The sequence below is a fragment of the Narcine bancroftii genome, chromosome 4 (assembly GCF_036971445.1).
Source record: "Narcine bancroftii isolate sNarBan1 chromosome 4, sNarBan1.hap1, whole genome shotgun sequence".
NCBI classification, from domain to species: domain Eukaryota; kingdom Metazoa; phylum Chordata; class Chondrichthyes; order Torpediniformes; family Narcinidae; genus Narcine; species Narcine bancroftii.
In genome coordinates, this window is record NC_091472.1 from 130,493,729 (window position 1) to 130,514,666 (window position 20,938).

Here is a 20,938-nt window from a genome sequence, read left to right on the forward strand (position 1 = left end):
GGGGATTAGTGTCCAGGGGAGATGTGTGTAGTTTGTTGGGGGATTAGAGTCCAGGGGTGATGTGTAGCTTGGGAATTAGAGACCAGTGGAAATGTGTGTAGTTTGTTGGTGTTTGGAGGATGAGTTTCCACGGGAGATGTGTGTAGTTTGTTGGGGTTTGGGGATTGAGAGTCCAGGGGAGATGTGTGTTGTTGGAGTTTGGGGGATGAGAGTCCAGGGGAGATGTGTGTAGATTGTTGGGATTTGGGAGATGAGTTTCCATGGGAGATATGTGTAGTTTGTTGGTGTTTTTTTTTGGGGGGGGGAATTAGAGTCCGGGGAGATGTGTGTAGTTTGTTGGTGTTTTGGGGGGGGGGGGAGATTAGAGTCCAGGGGAGATGTGTGTAGTTTGTTGGGGTTTTGGGGGGTGGTGGAGAATTAGAGTCCAGGGGAGATGTGTTATTTGTTGGGGTTTGGGGGGGGGGGAGGAAATTAGAGTCCAGGGGAGATGTGTGTAGTTTGTTGGGGGAATTAGAGTCCAGGGGAGATGTGTGCAATTTGTTGGGGATGGAGGGATTAGTGCTGTGTCCAGGGGAACTGTGGAGATTGATGAGTATGTGTTGTTGGGATTGAAACCGTGCCTTTGGGAAGTGCGGAGATTAATGTTATTTCATTTGGGATTGAAACCACATTTCGGGAAGATTTGAACGCAGTCTCGTGGATTTGACGGGGGGGGCGGGATGGACCCGTGTCGGGGGAGGGTTTGCGGGGGCATTTGATCACTGCGGGGCTGATTGGATTGGGATGTGTTCGCTGGGGGTCGGGTCGCGTCTGGTCTCATTTGGCTGCGCCGAGTCCCTGTAAGTCGGGATCCCGCAGCCATATCCGTTACTTCGCCGCGCTGCCGAAGCGAGGTCGGAGGCTGGTGCCAAGGGAGGAAAGTATGTGGAGCAACATGGCGAACTTTTAGTCGGGGGAGAAAGGAAGCAGAGAGTCACGAAGCGGGGCTGCCGGAGCGGAGCGTGGGTCGGGCCGGAGTGGATGGCGAGGTGCCCCTGCGCTCCGTCTGTTCAGTGAGGCGAGAGCGGCGAGCGGAGCACCATGGAGGCAGACAGCAGGAGGGAGAAGGTGAGGGAGAGTCGCCAACCCTTTCCGAGCCGCAGTTCCTTGCCCCCCCTCTCCCTTTACATGCTGACAGAGGGGTGGGGCGAGCACTTCTCCACTTTTGTTCCGACTTAACTTTTCAGTCTAATCCTCTTGTTCCTCTCGGGGTCAGTGACATTTCCTCCTAAATTGAACTTCAAGTAAAGGGCAGCCGGGGAGCGGCTTGGGTCCCAGTAACGAAGCCCATTCTGCTCTTTGAAGACCAACGTCCCCCGTTCCCGGAGCTCCCCCCGCCCCGTTCCCGGAGCTCCCCCCGCCCCGTTCCCGGAGCTCCCCCCGCCCCGTTCCCGGAGCTCCCCCCGCCCCGTTCCCGGAGCTCCCCCCGCCCCGTTCCCGGAGCAAGACTTGCGGGAGGCTGGGCCCTGTGAGCTCTGACTTCAGGATTCTTGCCCTGGCCCGCCAACACTCCCCGACTGGTTCTGTTTACGCCCCCCCCCCCCCCACCTCTCCCTCTCGCGCGCCCCCCCACCTCTCCCTCTGGCGCGCCCCCCCCACCTCTCCCTCTGGCGCGCCCCCCCCACCTCTCCCTCTGGCGCGCCCCCCCCACCTCTCCCTCTGGCGCGCCCCCCCCACCTCTCCCTCTGGCGCGCCCCCCCCACCTCTCCCTCTGGCGCGCCCCCCCCACCTCTCCCTCTGGCGCGCCCCCCCCACCTCTCCCTCTGGCGCGCCCCCCCCACCTCTCCCTCTGGCGCGCCCCCCCCACCTCTCCCTCTGGCGCGCCCCCCCCACCTCTCCCTCTGGCGCGCCCCCCCCACCTCTCCCTCTGGCGCGCCCCCCCCACCTCTCCCTCTGGCGCGCCCCCCCCACCTCTCCCTCTGGCGCGCCCCCCCCCCACCTCTCCCTCTGGCGCGCCCCCCCCACCTCTCCCTCTGGCGCGCCCCCCCCCACCTCTCCCTCTGGCGCGCCCCCCCCACCTCTCCCTCTCGCCCCCCCCCCCACCTCTCCCTCTCGCCCCTTGTTGCCCCTTCCCTTCCCCCGCACGCCCACAACGTGCCGGGGGTCACCTCCTCCGTCCCGTTGCAGGGTCTGGAAGAGGGGGTGGCAACTCGAAGGGGTTCACACTCACGAGAATGATTTCGCTCCACACAAGTCCACCCCCTCACCTTGCCCCCTCAAACTGTCCCAGCAGCAAGAGAGCAATTGGCAGGGTCCATCATCAACCAATCGACGGGCTTCCCCAAAATTGGAGTCTCTTGACTGTTTGTTCATGGACTATGTCGAGGAGTTCCGAACCGTGCACTGGTTCTTCAAACATGGTTTCTCTCTTTAAACGACGTTTGTGTGTTTAGTTTCATTTCTCTCGGGTGATTTTGGCTTCTTCCATCTCGTTGGCCACGTTAATGTCCTCATAACATTGGCTGTGGGGTCAAAGGCTGCAGGTTCAAACCCCTCCTGTGTGCTGTCATGACTTGAGCTCAACCGAGCTGGGAGGCACTTATTGCAGTCCATTGAACACGAGGATTCACTGTCATATTGCAGGTCGCGCTGTCTCTTCAGGTGCATTATTACTTCTACTCGAAGTTGCTGGGTCTGTGGACAATTGAATAAAACATCTTGAAGCTGGCCAGATTAAAATATAACAGCTTGGCTTTAACTGCCAACAAGTCATCTCTGCAAAAATGCAGAAAATCAGATCTGATGCTACTAATGAGTACCTTGGAAAAACAAAATAAATTGTGGCTTCATTTTGAAGTTTGTGTCCAAGGAGATGGACCATAATCTGTTGGATCGTTGGATTCATTCATTTATACACATTTAAAAAAAATACAGCTGTTGAATTGGAGTTTGATTCTCAGTTGCCCACCTCTTCCTTGGTCGAAATTGACTTAATATGTGCACAGCCTCATGGTTGTACTTCGAAGCAAGTTTTCTTATTTTTTGTCACTCAACTTCACCAATTGACATTGTTTCTTAACACACAGCCCTCTTTAAAATTGGCTTTTCAATATTTTCAGAGAATTTATTAGATATGTTGGTGAAGAAATGCTCAGTGAAGAATGTTTTAAACCAGTATGTGATGTCCAAGATAGTGAACTGAAAATTGACCTACCAGTGACAGATCTGCATCCATCATAATTTTTACCTTTGCTATATAAAGGACACTGTTTGACCTGCTGAGTTTCTCCAGCATTTTGTGTTTTTGCTTCAACCACGGTGTCTACAGATTTTCATGTTTTACTTCCATCAAAATTTTGTTTTGGTATTTTAAAGTGTGCACTCTGAGTATCACTCGTTTGTGAAAACAGAGTCAACGGAAATGCTGTGCTTTTTCTTGGCTTTGTGGAGCCATCCATGCTACTAGCTGACACAGGCGAAGCTGCTCAACTCTTCCTCTGTGACATTGACAACTACTTCAGTGCTGACTCATGCACCTATGATGAGCTTGTCGACTTAATCCACTTTTCCAACTTCCACCCTGTCCTCAGGCTCACTTGGTCCATCTCTAGCAACACTCATCCTTTCTTGATCTCTCTTTCAGTCTCCATTTCAGTCATTTTCTACAAACCCACAAACACCCACAGCTCTCTCGGCTACACCTCTTCACACCCCGTCCCTTGTAAGAATTCCATTCTTTTCTCGCAATCCTTCCCTCTCAGTCGCATCTGCTCCCAGGTTGATGTATTTCATGCAATATCATCTGAGATGTCTTTTTTTTTAAAAAAGTGGCTTTCCCTCGACAACTCTGACCTCACCCGCATATCGTATATTACCTACACATCTGCCATTGCCTCCTCTGGTCTACGTGTAATAAGGACAAGATTTCCCTTTGTCCTCACTTATCACCCCTCTACCAGACACACCTTCCCCTCTCCTCCCCTTTTCACCTTCTGCAGGGACTGCTCGCTCGCTGTGACTCTCTTTCCACCAATCACCCCCTTGGCACCTACCCCTGTGAAGGAAATGCTATCCTTATGCCCACACCACCTCCATCACCATCATTCTGTGCCTTAAACAATTATTTCAAATGAAGCAACACTTTACTTGTGAAACTGCAGGGGCCATCAACTGCATCCGGTGCTCCTGATGAGGTCTTCTCTGCGTCGAAGAAATTGGACGCAGACTGGGACATCGCCTCATTGAGCACCTTCACCCTGTCCACTGCAACAGCGAGAACCTCCCAGTGGCCACCTATTTAAATTTTGCGCCATATTCCCATGCTGAGATGGAGACCACCTGCAAATTGGAGGAACAACATCTCATATTCTGTCTGGACGCCGTCGAACAGGATAGCATTAACGTTGACTTCTCTGGTTAGCCCTTTGAACTCCACCCACCACTCCCCCTGCCATCTGTCCCTTTCCCCATTCCTCTTTCTCCTTTCCATTAGCTCTATTACTCTTGTTCCCTGTCTTTCCTCCATCTCTGCATTTCTGCATTCACAGAGCCACCCCTCCCCCAATCAATTTTCAGCTTTTCTATCCTGTCTTCGTATCCATATACAAATATTGCCTTTTGTCTGTTAGCCTGTACTTCCTCACCCTCACCCCCTCCTCCCACCTGCTTTTTCCTCCCAGCCTTTTAATTCAGCTGCCTGCCTGCTTTTTCTTCTCATACTTTGAAGAAGGCCTCTGTTGTATATCTTTACCGCCTATGGATTCTGCAAGACCTGCTGAGTTCTTCCAGGATATGTGTTTTTCACTACACTCACAGATTCAGCAGTCTTTCATGTTTCACGCCAAAAAGTGTTTAAATATTTGGCATTCAAATTTTTTTTAAAAATTTTTAAAAATTTTTCACACCATAAACCACATTAACCAAGATACATACATTTGGGGAAACAATTTCTTTGGAAGAATATCCCACTCCTTTATGAGTTTTCTGGTGACCTGCTGGCTCAATTCCATTTATTAATAAAACAACTGCATCTTTTTGTGTCTAATTTGGGTTGCTTTTGTTCTGTTTCCAGGTCTTTCAGTTCTTTGTGGTAAACAGTATTGTGATATTTCCTGAAGGATACTAGTTTAATTGTGATATTATTACTGTTTGTGTATCACAATTTGATTTGTTTGCCCCTTTTGTGAATATTGGAGGGAATATTTTATAAATGAAAAACACCTTTCGGATTTGAGTGATCCAATTAAAAATGTTTTCTCAGATCTTGCTGATGAAGGCAAACAATACAGTCATTCTGCCCAGTATTAAAAAAAGGTTTGGACTGCATATATTCAAAAACTGTGTGTGAAACCTGGGCAAGTGGTCTATCGCCCAGTAGCACGAACATCTACTGTGATGAAATGCTTTGAGAGGCTGGTCATGGCCAGAATTAAAATGTACCCAAGCAAATATCTAGACCCACTGCAATTCATCTATCATCACAATCGCTCCACAGCAGATGCAATATCGCTGACTCTCCACTCATCTTTGGACACCTCGAAAACAGCAAATCATACGGCTGCTCTTCATCAACTTCAGCTCAGCCTTCAACACTATTATTCCCTCAGTGCTGGTCAAGAAGCTACAAACTCTGGGACTCTGTACCCACTTCTGCAACTGGATCCTTGACTTTCTCATTGGAAGTCAACAATCAGTACGAATCAGAAAAAAATGTCTTCTTCTCACTGATTATCAACACAGGTGCACCCCAAGGATGCATGCTTAGCCCACTGCTTTACTCATTATACACCCATGAGTGTGTGGCCAGGCACAATTCTAATGTTATCTACAAATTTGCCAATGACACCACAGTTGTTGACAGAATCACAAATGGCAATGAGGAAGTGTACGAGGGAGATAGATCAGCACCAACAACCATGTGCTCAATGTTAGCAAAACCAAGGAGATGATTGTGGACTTCAGGAGGAAGTCAGGGGAACATGTCCCAGTCCTCATCTAAGGCTCAGTAGTGGAGAGGGTTAAGAACTTCAAATTCCTGGGGGTCAACATCTCTCAGGATCTGTCCTGGAGCCTCCAGGTTTATGCAATCACAAAGAAGGCTCACCAGCACCAATACTTCATGAGGTGTCTGACGAGCTTCGGTATGCCACTGAGGACTTGCGTAAACTTCTACAGGTGTACCATGGAGAGCATTCTGGCTGGTTGCATCACTTCCTGTATGGGGGTGCCAATTCTCAGGACAAGAATAAACTCCAGAGGAGGGTTGTTAACTCGGCCTGCGACATCACAGGCACCAGACCTCACTTCATCGAGGACATCTGCAAGAGGCAGTGTCTTAAAAAAGCAGCTTCCATCCTCACAGACCCCCACCACCCAGGCTGTGCCCTCTTCACTCTGCTACCATTGGGAAAAAGGTACAGGAGGCCTAGAGGCAAGCACTCAGCGGCACAAGGACAGCTTCTTCCCCACTGCTATTGGATTCCTGAATAATCAATAAACCAAAGATACTGGCTTACTTTTTGTGCACTTTTTAAAAATAAATTATTTTGTAAGGTGGTTTATATGAATGTTCGCTCTGTGATACTGCTGCAAAACACTGAATTTCGTGATTTGTTTATGACAATAAATTCTGATTCCGATTCTGACCTCCAAGATCTTTTTGATTGTACATTCCAGTATTCAATCTATTCCATGTGTTCAGAGTTAATTTCATAGTTAAATGAGTGAAGCAGCCCTATGTTATAACAGCTTTGGGTGGTCTGCCAAGGCCTTTCACTCATTGCATTTTCTCAGGTTTTCATTTGAAGCTTTTCTGGGAAGAGGGGAAGAAATCATTGGTGGTTTAGAATTTAGTTAATTGCATGCTTACTTCTTTGCACTCCTTTTTTTCTGTCTTGGCACACAGTTTGTTAATTATTGCTCTTTGTGGTTTATTGGGAGGTTACTGCATGCAAAATTAAATTTTCAGCTGCCTCAGTGATTGTCAGTGTTGCCAGTGGGAATATCAATTGAAAGCGTGAGCAATCCAATCTCAAAACTTGGGGCTCCGTTTTCACTATAAAATGGGCATTAATTTTGCTTTTCATCCGAGACATGGAAGCTTCTTTTTGAACAGCTCTTTATTGATCCCTCACTTGAAGTTTATGTGGCTGCTTTGCCATTGTGTGATAAAAGATCTGGCTGGAGAAAATGTGAACTTCAGCATGAACTGACTTATATTATTAACCCACTGTATCTGAGAGTGTTAACTTTTTCATTCACAATTTAATATATGTTTACAGTTTGATCATCTACCACCTGTTCTTGTTGGTGGATGATCAATCTTACAAGACTCCTGCTGCCAATTCTTTAAATTAATTGAAACCTTTGTAGGTAAGTTTGTCTATTAGTTAGCAGCTGTGTGAAACCAAGCAGTCCCACCTGCAATGCATGATTTCATATCCATTGGGATGTAATGATTGTTATCTTTGTGTTATCAGCCAGTGTTACAAGCCGCCGAAGTCCAGTTTCAAACTGTAGACATTTTGCTTTCTCGGATTTGCAGACTATTTGTTCACTAATGGAAGACAGATTGCAAGTGAGTCCAATCTGTGACCATGGTTTACATTTCTAGGAGGTAAATCAGGAACTCTGATTTGCTCTTCCCTTTGTTAACCCAGGGCTGACGAGCCATCCAGTTGCACAGTATGATGACCTCCAATGAGATGAACTAATTGGGTGTAAGTGGAATTGGTCTGTATCCCACAGCTGCTCAATGTCGAAATAGACTTTTCCACCAAAGTTCTAGTAATGTATAAGAATTGATGGGTGCTGACTTGCACAGACACTTTCACTGAAAGATAGTTGAAGGATGTCTACTTAGAGCAGAGATGTGGAGGAATTTCTTCAACCAAAGGGTGGTAAATCTGTGGAATTTGTTGCTACAGATGTATGTGAGGCAGACATAAATAGGTTTGTGATTAACCAGGGCTTCCAAGGTTATGGGGAGAATGCCAGGCAGTGGGGCTGAGTGGGAAAAATGGATCAGCTGATAATGAAATGGTAAAGTAGACTTGATGCTCCTATGTCTTATGGTCTCTTGAGAGTAATGTAGTTGGATGAAAATAATAGCCAGATCTGTGCCTTTATGGACTGAATGTTGCAAGTGTGGCAAAGGACTTCATTGGATCATTTGAGCAAGGTGCCAAGGATGAGTCAGCATGGTGAGAAGCGGGTGGAGGCCAATCAAATGGACAAGAAAGGGGAAAATGAGACCTCGACTTTCTGTTCAAACTTATCATTCTTATTTTTTTCTGATTGCTGTGTCTCTGCTCCTGGACCTGAAGTGACCCTCTCAACGTTTGCTCAGTCTTACATCTTCTCTGTTGTGTTCTCATTTGCACCCAATTTAATTGTCCTCCTTCCAATATCCTATGATCTTAATGGCTGTATCTATCTCTTGTCTGTTTCCACATTCAAGCTCTTCTTTGGTTTATATAATATTATTTCCTTACCACCATCCCTCTCCCATCAATTTCTGTAAACCATAAGGATATGTGAATGTTTTTTTCTCTCTGGTAGCTATATCCTGAGAGTAAAATATAATTGTTTTTTAGTTAATTTATCTGTCAGCAACTCCAGTACATAATTTGAAGTTGTTACATGGTAGTTGTTATTGCCTGCATTTATTTGGCAGCTGAAGAAACCTGAAGCAAAATCAAATGAAAAAAAAAAACAATGTTTGACAGCATGCTCCATAGAAATGACCAAATATTTGGCTGGAATGTTAGTTTTAGTTAAAATGAGGAGAGGGGTACAGCTTGAGAAATTAATGGGGAGAATTCTGACTCTACAAGAGCTGAAGGTAAGATCAAAAATAGTGGAACTTTAAGAACCTGGATTCTTGAGGAGCCTGAACAAGAGGGGTGCACAAAACTGGGGGGCATGGACGAGATTCCAGATCTGGAAGAAGGGCTGGATGGATTTGCAAAGATAAGAATTTCAAATTCAAGGTGTCAGCAACTCTAGAAACTTTGCCCTTTTATAAAGCACAGTATCACATACCATAAAGCAGCAGTCCAAGATCAAGAACTGTCATCATTCTTACACCCATTGTGGTAAGGCAATGCATGACACCATTCTGCAACACCAATCATTTTGGTTCATTCATTTTACTCTTTAACACAATTTTTCCCATTTCCAAACCCCCACCTCCCACTCCCGCGGCTAATTCCTTTAAAACATCTTTAGAAGAAAAAGTAATAAAATCCTTCCCAAGATGTGACTTCTGTTTTTTGAGGTGTGGATAGAATGCATGAAATTCATGACCAGTATACTTACTGATAACTCACCAAGGACTATTCCTAGAAAACTTTCTTTATCCCATCTTGGCCTACTTTTGGAATTCACATTTGCGTTGCAGTTGTATATTGTGGAGTGTACGATGAAGCTTGCAGATTATGTCTATCAGCCAATTATTCTGATTGTAGAACATCTATGAGTCTTCTTTGGCTTGGCTTCGCGGATGAAGATTTATGGAGGGGGTAAATGTCCACGTCAGCTGCAGGCTCGTTTGTGGCTGACAAGTCTGATGCGGGACAGGCAGAGTGGTTGCAAGGGAAAATTGGTTGGTTGGGGTTGGGTGTTGGGTTTTTCCTCCTTTGTCTTTTGTCACTGAGGTGGGCTCTGCGGTCTTTTTCAAAGGAGGTTGCTGCCCGCCGAACTGTGAGGCATCAAGATGCACGGTTTGAGGCGATATCAGCCCACTGGCAGTGGTCAATGTGGCAGGCACCAAGAGATTTCTTTAGGCAGTCCTTGTACCTCTTCTTTGGTGCACCTCTGTCACAGTGGCCAGTGGAGAGCTCCCCATATAACACGATCTTGGGAAGGCGATGGTCCTCCATTCTGGAGACGTGACCTACCCAGCGCAGTTGGATCTTCAGCAGCGTGGATTCGATGCTGTCGGCCTCTGCCATCTCGAGTACTTCGATGTTAGGGATGAAGTCGCTCCAATGAATGTTGAGGATGGAGCAGTGACAACGCTGGTGGAAGCGTTCTATGAGCCGTAGGTGATGCCGGTAGAGGACCCATGATTTGGAGCCGAACAGGAGTGTGGGTGTGACAATGGCTCTGTATACGCTTAACTTTGTGAGGTTTTTCAGTTGGTTGTTTTTCCAGACTCTTTTGTGTAGTCTTCCAAAGGCGCTATTTGCCTTGGCGAGTCTGTTGTCCATCTTGTTGTCGATCCTTGCATCTGATGAAATGGTGCAGCCGAGATAGGTAAATTGGTTGACCGTTTTGAGTTTTGTGTGCCCGATGGAGATGTGGGGGGGCTGGTAGTCATGGCGGGGAGCTGGCATCAGTGTTAAATCTTGGAGTCCTTATAGAAACATAGAAGATAGGAGCAGGAATAGGTCATTCGACCCTTCGAACCTGCTCCGCCATTCAACGAGATCATGGCTGATCTTAAAGTTCAGTACCCCATCCCCGCCTTCTCTCCGTAATCTTTAATACCCTTATACTGAAGAAATAGATTTAATTCCCTCTTAAATAGAACCTGCCTCTACTGCCCTCTGTGGCAATGAATTCCACAGATTCACCACCCTCTGGGTCAAGAAATTCCTCCTCATCTCGGTCCTAAATGTTTTGCCTATTATCCTCAAACCATGGCCCCGGGTTCTGGATTTTCCCATCATTGGAAACATCCCATCTGCATCCATTCTGTCCAGTCCTGCCAGAATTTTATAGGTCTCTATGAGATCCCCTCTCAATCTTCTAAACTCTGCACTCCCTCCATTGCAAGAACATCCTTCCTTAGATAAGGTGACCAAAACTGCACACAATACTCCAGGTGGGGTCTCACCAAGGCCCTGTACAGCTGCATTAAGGTATCCTTGTTCCTATACTCAAACCCTCTTGATATGAAGGCCAACATACCATTTGCCTTTTTAACCGCCTGCTGTACCTGCATGCTCGCCTTCAGAGACTGATGTACAAGTACCCCTAGGTCTCTCTGCACTTCCCCATCTCTTAATCTATTGCCATTCAAATAGTAATCTGCCCTCCGGTTTGTATTACCAAAGTGGATAACCTCACATTTATCCACATTGTAGTGCATTTGCCATGTATCCTTATGTAATAAGGATTTTAAAAAATCAACAAGTGACTAACATAACATTTTCATTCATGTCGATGTTATTTTTCTTTCAAATCATATCTAAGATAGCTCATAATTAAAGGTACACCGCCTTGCAAATGATCTACAAATCCAAGTGAGTTAGAAAGTATTGAAATAATCTTGATTTGAGTGTAAAGAAGTGTGATGTGATTGTTTCTGACGGGTTCATTACCAAGAAAGGCATTGGAAAGGTTGATGGAAAGAAGCCAGGGGAAGCTGGAGAGAGATGGGGGTTGGGGAAGGGGGTGGGTGGCAGACGGTAGGAGAGAAGAGGCGACAGTGGGGGAGGCTGGCACTTTCCGAAAGAAATTCTGATTTTTATCAGGAAACAGTAAATGAATCGTGGAGCCTTGAAAGCTCCTGTGTTGCCATAGTAATTAAGTGGCAGGAGATCCTGCAGTGTGGTGCTTATCGAAGACTATATATTTTCAAAGCTGCAGAGAAAATAAATGCTGGAATGCCTTTGCAAAAATTTAGTGTTCAGCTTGTATTGAAAGAATTCTAAGTATTTTGCCAGTAATATATTTATTCCACACATAACTTGACAAAACTCTTATTCTGTGATAAGCTGATGTTGAAATCTAATTTATAATATTTGTGGAACATCAGCATTTGAGTCCTGCTTCAGGTTTTTTTTCTTGAACTTCACCTGGATTTTATCTTCTTTCAGTATGACCACTCCATCTGTGTGCACTGACATCAGTGTCTATGCTGGTATACATTTTGTGCATACTTCTTGACATACTTTGGGCAAACAGCAAATTTTCAAGTGCCTCTAAAATGCATTACATATTAAAGAAAACAAAACATTGGAAAAATGGGACCAAGAGAGGGCTAATCAGTGGCTTGAGTGTGCTCTACCAGCTGATGTGATTATAGCTGGTCCTCTATCTCAATATCACTTCCCCACTTACTCGTCCCTTTAGTATCTAGAAATCTGCTCGATGCCTTCTTAAACATCTTTTTTTTTATTTTTAAATTTTTTTTATTTTTCACACCGTAAATCACGTTAGCCATGATATACACTTTTTCTTTTTCACACATATACAGTGTCTTTTTCTCCCCCCACCCCCCTCCTCCCAAGCCACCCCCCCACCCCCCCTCTCATCCATTTTAGGTATACAATCTAGGTTGCATTAAGCCAGTCAGACAATGTTGTCATTCAACAAAAATACACCAGAAATTCTACTGAGTCCATTCTTTTCTTTCCTTCTCCTTCCATCAACTTAGGTAATGTTTGTTCCCGGTAGGTTTTCGCTATTGTATTTAATGTAAGGCTCCCATACTTGTTCGAATATTTCAATATTATTTCTTAAACTATATGTTATTTTTTCTAATGGAATACATTTATTCATTTCTATATACCATTGTTGTATTTTCAAATTATCTTCCAATTTCCAGGTTGACATAATACATTTTTTTGCTACGGCTAGGGCTACCTTAACAAATCTTTTTTGTGCATCCTCCAAATCAATTCCAAATTCTTTGTTTTTTATGTTACTTAGGAGAAAGATCTCTGGATTCTTTGGTATATTGTTTTCTGTTATTTTATTTAATATCTGATTGAGATCATCCCAAAATTTTTCTACTCTCTCACATGTCCAGATTGCATGAATTGTTGTTCCCATTTCTTTTTTACATCGAAAACATCTATCAGATACTGTTGGGTCCCATTTATTTAACTTTTGCGGTGTAATGTATAGTCTGTGTAACCAATTATATTGTATCATACGTAGCCTCGTATTTATTGTATTTCTCATCGTTCCAGAACATAATTTCTCCCATGTTTCCTTTTTTTATCTTTATATTTAAATCTTGTTCCCATTTTTGTTTAGTTTTACCATTTGTTTCCTCATTCTCCTTTTCTTGCAGTTTAATATACATATTTGTTATAAATCTTTTGATTAACATTGTATCTGTAATCACATATTCAAGGTTACTTCCCTCTGGTAAACTCAAATTGCTTCCTAATTTATCTTTCAAGTAGGATCTCAGTTGGTAATATGCCAGCGCTGTATCTCCAGTTATATTGTACTTATCTCTCATTTGTTCAAAGGATAAGAATCTACTTCCTGAAAAACAATTTTCTATTCTTTTAATCCCTTTTTTTTCCCATTTTCTAAAGGAAAGGTTGTCTATTGTAAAAGGGAGTAGCTTATTTTGCGTCAATATTAGTTTTGGTAATTGATAATTTGTTTTATTTCTTTCTACATGAATCTTCTTCCAAATATTGAGGAGATGATGTAGTACTGGAGAAGTTCTATGTTGTACCAATTTTTCGTCCCATTTATATAATATGTGTTCAGGTATCTTTTCCCCTATTTTATCTAATTCTAATCTCGTCCAGTCTGGTTTTTCCCTTGTTTGATAAAAATCTGATAGGTATCTTAATTGTGCGGCTCTATAATAATTTTTGAAGTTTGGCAATTGTAAGCCTCCTTGTTTATACCATTCTGTTAATTTATCTAGTGCTATCCTCGGTTTCCCCCCTCTCCATAAAAATTTCCTTATTATTTTCTTTAACTCTTTGAAGAATTTTTCTGTCAGTTGTATTGGCAATGCCTGAAATAAGTATAGTATCCTTGGAAAAATGTTCATTTTAATACAGTTTATCCTTCCTATCAGTGTTAGTGGTAGCTCTTTCCAATGCTCTAAATCGTCCTGTAATTTTTTCATTAGTGGATTGTAATTGAGTTTATATAATTGGCCTAGATTTTTGTTTATTTGTACACCTAGGTATCTTATTGCCTGCATTTGCCATCTGAATGGGGATTCCTTCTTAAATTTTGAGAAATCCGCATTATTCATAGGCATTGCTTCACTTTTATTTACGTTTATCTTGTAACCCGACACTTCTCCATATTCCTTCAATTTCTTATATAATTCTTTTATTGATAGTTCTGGTTCTGTTAAGTACACTATCACATCATCCGCAAATAGACTGATTTTATATTCCCTGTCTTTTATTTTTATTCCTTTTATATTATTATCTATTCTTATCAATTCTGCTAGTGGTTCTATAGCTAGCGCAAACAATAATGGTGATAGTGGGCATCCCTGCCGCGTTGACCTGCTTAAAGTTAAATTGCTTTGATACATGTCCATTTACTGTCACTTTCGCTAACGGTCCCTTATATAATGCTTTAATCCAATTAATATACTTCTCCGGTAAACTGAATTTTTGCAATACTTTGAACAAGTAATTCCATTCTACTCTGTCGAAGGCCTTCTCTGCGTCTAAAGCAACTGCTACTGCAGGTGCTTTATTTCCTTCTACTGCATGAATTAAGTTAATAAATTTACAAATATTGTCTGTTGTGCGTCTTTTTTTGATAAATCCAGTTTGGTCTAAATTTACCATTTTCGGTACCTGTTCTGCTAATCTGTTTGCTAATAGTTTAGCTATTATCTTATAATCTGTGTTTAGCAAAGATATTGGTCTATATGACGCTGGTGAGAGTGGATCTTTCCCTTGTTTTAGTATTACTGTAATTATTGCTGTTTTACATGAATCTGGTAAGTTTTGTGTCTCATCAATCTGGTTGATTACATCCAGGAGGGGCGGTATTAATAAGTCTTTAAATGTTTTGTAGAATTCTATTGGGAATCCATCCTCTCCTGGTATCTTATTATTTGGTAATTTTTTTTATTATCTCTTGTATTTCTACTGTTCCAAATGGTTCTGTTAATTTATTTTGTTCCTCTATTTGTAGTTTTGGTAGTTCAATTTTAGTAAAAAAATTCATCTATTTTCCCTTCTTTCCCTTCGTTTTCAGTTCGGTATAATTGTTCATAGAATTCTCTAAAGTTTTCCTTAATTTCTTTTGGATTATATGTAATTTTTTTGTCTTTTTTCATTGTTGCCAATACCATTTTCTTAGTTTGCTCTGTCTTAAGCTGCCATGCTAGGATTTTGTGTGTTTTTTCACCTAGTTCATAATATTTCTGTTTTGTCTTCATTATATTCTTCTCTACCTTATATGTTTGTAATGTTTCATATTTTATTTTTTTATCCGCCAATTCTCTTCTTTTGGTTGTATCTTCCTTTATTGCTAATTTTTTTTCTATGTTTATTATTTCCCTTTCCAACTGCTCTGTTTCCTGATTATAGTCCTTCTTCATCTTGGTTGCATAACTTATTATTTGTCCTCTAATGAATGCTTTCATTGCGTCCCATAGTATAAACTTATCTTCCACTGATTCCGTATTTACTTCAAAGTACATTTTTAATTGTTTTTCAATAAATTCTCTAAAATCCTGTCTTTTAAGTAGCATTGGGTTTAATCTCCATCTATACATTCTTGGAGGGATGTCCTCTAGCTTTACTGTCAGTATTAAGGGTGAATGGTCCGATAGCATTCTCGCTTTATATTCTGTTTTTCTTACTCTATCCTGCATACTAGCTGATAACAAAAATAGGTCTATTCTTGAGTATGTTTTATGTCTAGTCGAGTAGTATGAGTATTCCTTTTCTTTTGGGTTTTGTTTCCTCCATATGTCCACAAGTTTCATTTCTTGCATTGATTTAATTATAAATTTAGTTACTTTGTTCTTCCTGTTAATTTTTTTCCCCGTTTTATCCATATTTGGATCCAAATTCAGATTGAAATCCCCTCCTATTAGTATGTTCCCTTGCGTATTAGCTACCTTCAAAAAGATATCTTGCATAAACTTTTGATCTTCTTCATTAGGTGAATATATATTAAGTAGATTCCAAAGCTCCGAATATATCTGACATTTTATCATAACATATCTCCCTGCTGGATCTATTATTTCCTCTTCTATTTTAAATGGCACATTTTGGCTAATTAATATAGCCACTCCTCTTGCTTTTGAATTATACGATGCTGCTGTTACATGTCCTATCCAATCTCTCTTTAATTTCTTGTGCTCCAATTCAGTTAAGTGTGTTTCTTGGACAAATGCTATATCAATTTTTTCCTTTTTCAGTAAATTTAGTAGTTTCTTCCTTTTAATTTGGTTATGTATTCCATTAATATTTAAAGTCATATAGTTCAGCGTAGCCATTTTATATTTTGTTTATCTTCTCTTTCCGTTTTTCCATCATTACCTTTCCTCCTTTTCCATTTCTGTTTTCTTATTTTCAACTCTTTATAAGACAACATTCCTACAACATCCAACATTTTCCTTATTCTCCTATTTCTATCTTCTTTGTCCCCAATCTCCCCTTCCCCTCCTGAGTTGTCCTTTATCCCTTGTCGGACAACCAAATCTCCCCTCTCCAATTGGATTTGCGAATCCACTCGCAAGCGTCAACTGATTTTGCAGTGACCGCTATTTTCCCCCACCCAGCCCCCCCAGAAAAGATTTCACTTTTCTTATGTCACAAAGGTCACTCTTTTAATTCCCTCCTTATTCTCTCTATTCCATTACCTTCCCTTATTAATTCTTGTCTATACTATCTATATTTTCCTCTAATTACAGATACATTCACGTATGCACATTGTCTCTATTCACTCTTATACCTCTTTACCCGCATACATATCAATCGTGATCATTTTTACTCTCATTACCCGTCTTCATCCCTCAGTCTATTTTTGTCTTTACCCACATACATATCAATCATGATCATTTTTACTCTCATTACCCGTCTTCATCCCTCAGTCTATTTTTGTAATTGTTCTGCAAATTTTCGTGCTTCTTCTGGATCCGAGAATAGTCTGTTTTGTTGTCCTGGAATAAATATTTTCAATACCGCTGGATGCTTTAGTATAAATTTATACCCTTTCTTCCATAAAATCGCCTTTGCTGTATTGAACTCTTTTCTCTTCTTTAGGAGTTCAAAACTTATATCTGGATAAATGAAGATTTTTTGCCCTTTATACTCCAGTGGTTTGTTGCCCTCTCTTACTTTTTCCATTGTCTTCTCCAGAACCTTTTCTCTTGTAGTATATCTTAGGAATTTTACTACAATAGATCTTGGTTTTTGTTGTGGTTGTGGTTTAGAGGCCAATGCTCTATGTGCCCTTTCTATTTCCATTTCTTGCTGTAGTTCTGGACATCCTAGGGTCTTAGGGATCCACTCTTTTATAAACTCCCTCATATTCTTGCCTTCTTCATCTTCCTTAAGGCCCACTATCTTTATGTTATTTCTTCTGTTATAATTTTCCATTATATCTATTTTTTGAGCTAGTAGTTCTTGTGTCTCTTTAGTTTTTTTATTAGATTCCTCCAATTTCTTTTTTAAGTCTTCTACCTCCATTTCTGCTGCTACTGCCCGTTCTTCCATCTTGTCCATTTTCTTTCCCATTTCTGTTAAGGTCATATCTATTTTATTCACTTTCTCTTCTGTGTTGTTTATTCTTCTTCTTAAATCATTGAATTCCTGTGTTTGCCATTCTTTAAATGACTCCATGTATCCTCTAACAAGAGAAAGTATATCATTTACCTTGCCTTTCCCTTCTTCTATTTCCCTGTACTCTTCCTCTTCTTCTTCCTCTGGGTTGGCCATCTGTTGTTTCTTTGTTGCCCTTTCCTTCTCTTCTTTCTTGTTTCTATTGTCTTCTGTGGTCTCTTCTTGCTGCAGGTGTTCTGCAGCTGTCGTTGCCGGCTGTGGAGATCGACTCCCCAGCTGGTCCCCCCTCCCGTCGGTGTGTTTTTTTTCATGCGCGGTTGCGCACTTTTACTCAGCTCTGTGAGCCATTGTTGTAGTTCTATTTCTACCGACCTGAGGAAGCGGGCTTCTCTCTCCACATCGGGCCTCTTCGGACAGGTAAGGCCTTCTCTTTCTTCCTCCGTTGTCTTCTCTTCCTCTCTTCTTACCGTTGATTTTGATTTTTCTTTTTTTGTCGCCATCTTCTTTCCACCTTTATACTCACTTTTCTTTAACTTTTATTTCTGTGCCTTTGTATTTTCTCTTGTTTTTCCCGAATTTTCTGGAGAGGGCTGGAGTTCACCGTCCGGCCACTACTCCATCACGTGACTCCTCCCCCTTCTTAAACATCTTCATGGATTTTGCCCGCACCTCCCTCTGTCATTGTGACCTCTGCAGGTTGACCATGCTCTGAACAAACAAGAAACTTCTCTCAGTTTTAAAATGTTTTATCCTGAGTTCCTGACCCCTGTGCTAGGGAGATGTGCGGTTCAGCTGGCAGATGTTCTCACTGTCATCTTTAACATCTCCCTGAGAAGCACCGTGATCCCAACGTGCGTCAAAGCTGCCACCATTGTCCCCGTGCCTAAGAAGTCGTCAGTGTCTTTCCACAATGACTACTGCCCCGTCGCACTCACATCTACCGTCCTGAAGTGCTTTGAGAGGCTCGTCATGGGGAACATCAAGCTCCTGCTGCCCCCGTCACTGGACTCCCTGCAGTTCTCCTATAGATCCAACCGCTCTACGGATGATGCCATCACCACCACCCTCCACCTGGAAAATAAGGACACGTATGTTCGAATGGTGTTTATTCTCATCAGTTTGGCATTCAACACAATTATACCTCAGTACCTGATAGGGAAGTTGAGCCTGCTGGGTCTAAACACCTCCCTCTGCAATTGGATTCTAGACTTCCTGTTGGGGAGACTTCAGGTAGTCCAGATTGGAAACAGCCCTTCAAGACCATCAAAATGAGCACAGGGGCCCCCAGGACTGTGTGCTTAGTCCACTGCTGCTGTTCACTCTGCCGACTCATGTCTGTTCATCAAAACACAGCTTGAACCACATCATCAAGTTTGCAGACGACACGATCATGGTGGGCCTTATGAGTAAGAATGATGAGTCAATGTACAGAGATGAGATGCAGTTGCTAATGGACTGGTTCAGAACCAACAACCTGTACCTGAATTTGAATAAAACAAAAGAGAGAGATGGTTATCGACATCAGGGAGGGGCGGGAGGTGGGGTGGGGAAATCACTCTCTGCTGACCATTGATGGCTCGACCATTGAGGTCGTCAAGAGAATCAAGTTCCTGCAATCTCACCTTGTCCTTTAGCACCAGCTCCATAGCCAAGAAAGCCCAACAGCACCTGCAAAGGCTGAGGAAAGTTCATCTCCCACTCTCTATCCTCACTACATTCTACAGAGGATGCATTGAGTACATTCTGAGCAATTGCTTCACCGGCTGGTTTGGAAGCTGTACCTCCTTGGATTGGAAGACCCAGCAGAGGATAGTGAAGTCAGTGGAAAATATAATTGGTGGCTCTCTTCCTACCATGATGGATATCTACAATGCACGATACACGTGGAAAGCAATAAACATTGTGAAGGACTTCACACACCCTTCATGGAAACTGTTCTCTTCTGCCATCTGGTATCATAGCATTCAGGACCCTTATGTCCAGATTGGGCAACAGTTTTTTTCCCCCCAAACCATTAGACTCCTGAATTCTCAGAACATATGTGGATAGGGTACCATGGACTGTTATTGTATATGTTTTAATATTTTAATTTCTGTTTTAACTTTCATTTATGTAAATCTGCTCCATGAAGCTGGAGAAACATTATCTTGTCCATGGAATGAATGACATATAAAGGTGACTTGTTTCTTGATCCTTCAACCAAGGATACCAACCTCCTATTTAGCCTATCAAGCTTTACCTTTCAATAAGCTCTTCTTTCCTACTTTTAAACTCTAATGTACTCAGATAGAGTCAACCCAATTGCTGTTCATGTGGGTGGCAATCCTGGCATCCCAGCACTCAATCTGCAGATTCTTCCTTGTATTTTGTCTGTGGGCTGTATATAATCTCCTTGGAACAGAGCAAGATTGCACACCATACTGAATGATTTGGAAACTCTTTGTCATGTACCACGACCATTGGATGTTTGCGAGACACCTGGAAAGCAGCTCATTTCCCATCAATTTCTTCGTAAGCTGTAAAGTTAATTTAGCCAGACGTAAATTATGTGGGATCAGGCTCATTTTGGAGAATTGAATGCAATAGAACAATTTTCTCTTTTCATTGCCATGTGCAATTCTCTAAGGCACCGAGGAAACCACACTGGGACTAAAAAATTAGCAAATGACTAAAAGCAGAAGAATTTTCACAAATGAAAAAGCTGTGCATGAGGTCAGGGGAATGTTCAAATACGATGAATTAATTGATGAGAAAAATTGAGACAATTCTGTTCCACAAAAAACTGGCATTCATCTTTAAGTGAGACAAACAGTATTACTGCAAAGAGCATAGTTAGACCAGAACTGTAAGTGTGGGACTTGGAGTTGGAGGGGAGAGGGAGGGGGTGCATGGGGTGAGAATGGTAATGGTTGTAGGTGGGGCAGCAATGATGAGTTAGAGCCGCGACCATGTTATTTAAATTATAGGGTTTTATTCGCAGGAAGTGACCATGCAAGCTGAGACACTTGGAACATTTGGCATATCTGACACTAGTTATAGTTTGGAACGAAGAAATGAAAATGTGCTAAATGCATCTTTTACAAGCTTCTGACACCTCAAACAGCCAATGAAGTTTAATAACATGCAAGCACGGTTGCTAGGTAAGAATCCTGGCAGCCAGTTTTCAGGCAGCATGTTCTCACAAACACCAATGTCATAATGACTAATTTTTGTAGTAAGAATGTAAATATTGTAGCTGCATTTGGCCATTGGCCTTGAGCCCATTCTGGGTTTCACCAAGATCATGGCTGGCTGATCTTAGCCTCAACTTTATTTTCCTGTCTGGGCTCCATTGCCTTTGATTTCCCTAAAGTCAAAAAAATGTATTTCAGTCTTGAATGTATTTGACAGGTTAAATATCCATCGTTCCTTCTCCCCTTGCCCCATGCCAAACTTTTGTGGAACTTGGGTGAACCTCACGGTGAAGTGCAGAGAATGTTGATGCATGG

General features: G+C 42.4%; 1 protein-coding gene across 7 annotated transcripts in view; it reads left to right on the top strand.

Annotated features, from left to right (window-relative positions):
* Window positions 1–777: 777 nt before the first annotated feature.
* ttc28 (tetratricopeptide repeat domain 28) overlaps window positions 778–20,938 on the top strand; it is a 1,007,267-nt gene continuing 987,106 nt past the window's right edge. For all 7 annotated transcript variants that reach the window (XR_011356152.1, XR_011356153.1, XR_011356154.1 and 4 more), the window contains exon 1: window positions 778–1,107. Coding sequence is in view for 1 of the 7 variants with exons in the window: in XM_069932874.1 (XP_069788975.1) it covers window positions 1,081–1,107 (27 nt within the window). In the remaining 6 variants the exon portion in view is untranslated. The remainder of the gene's footprint in view (window positions 1,108–20,938) is intronic.